The sequence below is a fragment of the Tamandua tetradactyla genome, chromosome 14 (assembly GCF_023851605.1).
Source record: "Tamandua tetradactyla isolate mTamTet1 chromosome 14, mTamTet1.pri, whole genome shotgun sequence".
NCBI lineage: Eukaryota > Metazoa > Chordata > Mammalia > Pilosa > Myrmecophagidae > Tamandua > Tamandua tetradactyla.
The window spans coordinates 45512703-45516135 of NC_135340.1; the positions used below are offsets into that span (position 1 = coordinate 45512703).

At 36.4% G+C, this 3433-nt stretch overlaps 1 protein-coding gene across 1 annotated transcript; it reads right to left on the reverse strand.

Annotated features, from left to right (window-relative positions):
* Window positions 1–454: 454 nt before the first annotated feature.
* Window positions 455–1495, reverse strand: LOC143655438 (olfactory receptor 4F3/4F16/4F29-like). The gene has a single exon (XM_077126733.1). The coding sequence runs from the start codon at window positions 1493–1495 to the stop codon at window positions 455–457; it is 1041 nt and encodes a 346-aa protein (XP_076982848.1).
* Window positions 1496–3433: the final 1938 nt, after the last annotated feature.

A 3433-nucleotide genomic window follows, 5' to 3' on the forward strand; every position in this document is an offset into this window, starting at 1 on the left:
AGGCTTCCATATAAAAAAAGAATGGGTCACAACTATGTTGAAGTCCTGACTGTTTAACAGACTATTTTGTATTATGACAAGTTAAAAGAGGCAATAGATGTATACATTCCTATTTTGTATCCATTTATTGCATCAAGCAACATTGTCCTTATATAGCCCACGCTGTGTCAATGAATAGACCCAGTTTTGAAACCTAGGCCATGGAAAAGTCACCAAAGTAATGTCACCTGAAGGAAAAGCAATTGGCTTTCTCCTGGAGGTACATTTCTTGTACCACTTGCTTCCTTAAACCATAGGAAGCAAAAATCATATCACTTAATATTTTAAGAGAATCAAGCTATTATCATCTAATATAATTTACTAAATATTACTAAAGTATCTTGGAAAATCAAGGTATTAAAATAATATAAACTTAATATCCTATGTGTTAATAAAAAAACTCATACTTTTTCATTTAAGAAATCTGTCCACAAATAATAAGCTGGCAGCATACTCTGCTCATTTCCATCTTCATGTCTTTGTTCCTGAATGTGTAGATGACTGAATTCAGAAAAGGAGTCAGAACTTCTGTGAAAACAACAAGTAATTTGTCTGCATGTGAAGTGGGGTGAGGCCAGGTATAAACAAAGATGCAAGAGCCAAAGAACAAAATCACTACCATGATGTGAGATGACAAAGTGGAGAGGGCCTTAGATAACCCCTCTGAAGAGTGTTTCTGAACTGTGACCAGGATAAAAACATAGGAGATGACCAAAATGATGAATGATCCCAGAGATACAAACCCACTGTTGATGGTTACCATGAATTCTAGTCCATAGGTATCTATGCAGGCAAGTTTGATGAACCGAGGAAAGTCACAATAAAAACTATCCAACACGTTAGGGCCACAGAAGGGCAATTTTATAACAAAACTCAGTTGAGTCCCAGAGTGGATCAAGCCAATTATCCACGCAGCAACCAGAAGGAAAATACACATTTTCCAGCTCGTGATAGTCAAGTAGTGGAAAGGTTTACATATGGCAATGTATCTGTCAAAGGCCATGGCTATGAGCAGCACCATCTCCACACTACCAATGATGTGAATGAAGAAAATCTGAGTGATGCAGCCTCCAAAGGAGATGACTTTGCGCTTCCTGAACAGGTCATAAATCATCTTGCGGGTAAGGACAGAAGAAACACCCAGGTCAATGAAAGAGAGATTGGCCAATAAAAAATACATTGGGGAGTGTAAATGAGGATCAGAAGCTACTGTGAGCACAATGAGAGAATTTGTCATCATGCTTCCCACATAAAACATGGAGGAGTACACAAAGAGAAGAAGTTGGATCTCCCAGGTATTGAAGAGTCCCAAGAACACAAACTCTGACACCGTGAAATTGTTTGCTCCATCCGTTGATTTTTCAGCTGGAGCGCCTCCAATATTACGACCCAAAAGAAAATAAAAAGGAAACTGAAATACAAATGGTAACACTGTTCTACAGTTCTTATGATTCATTATTCAAGGATATATGCATTACAAAATTATATGTCCTCTCAATTTAGACTCAGGTCCTTATGTTCACTAAACAATGAATTTCCCCCAGGGTTACCTAACTAACCTGAGTTACTTCTACGTGTAATATTCTTACCACCATGGCCTCACAGAATTACTCTCAAACTATAAACAGGAGTTGGTAAATTTGAAAACATAGTAAACTGAGAAGGTTAGGGAAAGTAAGGCATTATAAAAGAGAGAAGAAGGAAGAGGTGGGAATGACCAGTACTCACAAACTCTATGTTTGAATTGCTCATGGAATATTCTTTAGTCATTCACGTTGTCTCTCCTTTTAACTTCACATCATCTCATGCACATAATGTGACGCTTATCATCATTCTCATTTCACTACCAACAATTACATTTACATTTCACCCAAAGCCCACAGAGCAGGGGTGAGTATAACAGAACCTGGTCTAGGACATACAGCTGACCCAACAGTATAAATAGAGAAAGGCAAAGGTGAAAAAATGTATTGATGAGTGGGCATTAAAGTATACGTGGGAGTAATTAGTGGGATTGTGAACAGCCAGGATATGGCCAAGGTATACAAGGTGGGAAGAGGTGGTCTACGAAATCAAGGTTGTTAAAAGAGACAATTTGACTTATCTGTTCAGATTTCTCGTAGTCTCTATGTTTGTGACCCTGAATATATAGCTATTGGAACCCTAACCTCCCAGAGACTGCAGGAGATAAAGAAATGTGCACTAACTTCATAGCTGGCATAAAACCATGGACCTCCTGTACCTCATCTCCATTGGTTTTAGCCTCTTTTATCTCATTTCTCAGTTTCAAACTATATAATGCCAATTCTCACTGTTTTCTGACCCTAATCCTTGACAACTACATGAATTTCCCTTATTCTTTCCTATTCTTGTAAGGATACATCTTACCAGATAGAAGATAGAATCTCTTACCTAGGGGTCAAACACATCAGTGTCAATACACAACTCTTGAGCAGGCTGCTAAAGGTAAGGACTTTGGAGGAAAGAGTGAGGTTGGAATGGGAAAAAAAAGCTGGTAAAATAAAAGTACACGAATGCATAAGAAACCTCATATTTGGTATTTAAAGTAGAGGTCATGAGAAAGGAAACATTATTAAAAAAATCCAAATACCTTTTAATATTTTGCTTGTGTTTACATGAATACACTCATAATCACTCTTCAGTTTTACATAGTGGTTAAAATTTGTCAAAAGACTACTATGACAACATTGCTCTAGAAATAATCTAGTCCAAATTTCTCATTTACAAATAAAAAAGTAGCAATCCAGGGGGGAACACACAACTATTTATAGACAGAGAAACTAGGTTTTTTGATCCAGATATGTCTTTGTATTATACATACCAGAAAAATACAAATGGAAAAAAGATAAATCAAAATTCTCAAATTCTGAATCCAATACCTCTGGGCACATGTGATATTAGATATAATTTACAAATCACTTTCCTCAGTTATACCAGCTCATGACTATTAGATATAAATTGGACAATGCAATATTGAACACTCCCAATCACTAGGAATATTTAAAGTTTAACCAATATTCCATTTTCTCCTGGTAAATTTCCCTAGTCCCAAGATTCCAATTCCTTGCCAGCAACAAACAAGTTTCTGCTGGGTACTTCACAGAAACTTTAAAAAGCCTCAAGGGTTGGGTGTGAGCTTTGATAAGGTGAGAGGAATGCAGAAAATATTTTGAGAGGGTAAAACAATAAGCTGCCTTGATTATAAAAAATCTCTTGCTACTAATGATCTTTCTTCAATGTGTTCATTTTTATAGATGCTATGGCCACAAGTATATTGTATGTTTGAGGAAGAAAAGGAAAATTTCTTCTGTCTTTGTTGCCTAGAATACAGAGTGAAATAAATGGCAAATATTTATTGATTACATAAATAACA

Bases quoted from the DNA above. Each gene is read 5' to 3' on its own strand.
- LOC143655438 (XM_077126733.1), bottom strand. From the start codon at position 1,495: ATGAATCATAAGAACTGTAGAACAGTGTTACCATTTGTATTTCAGTTT.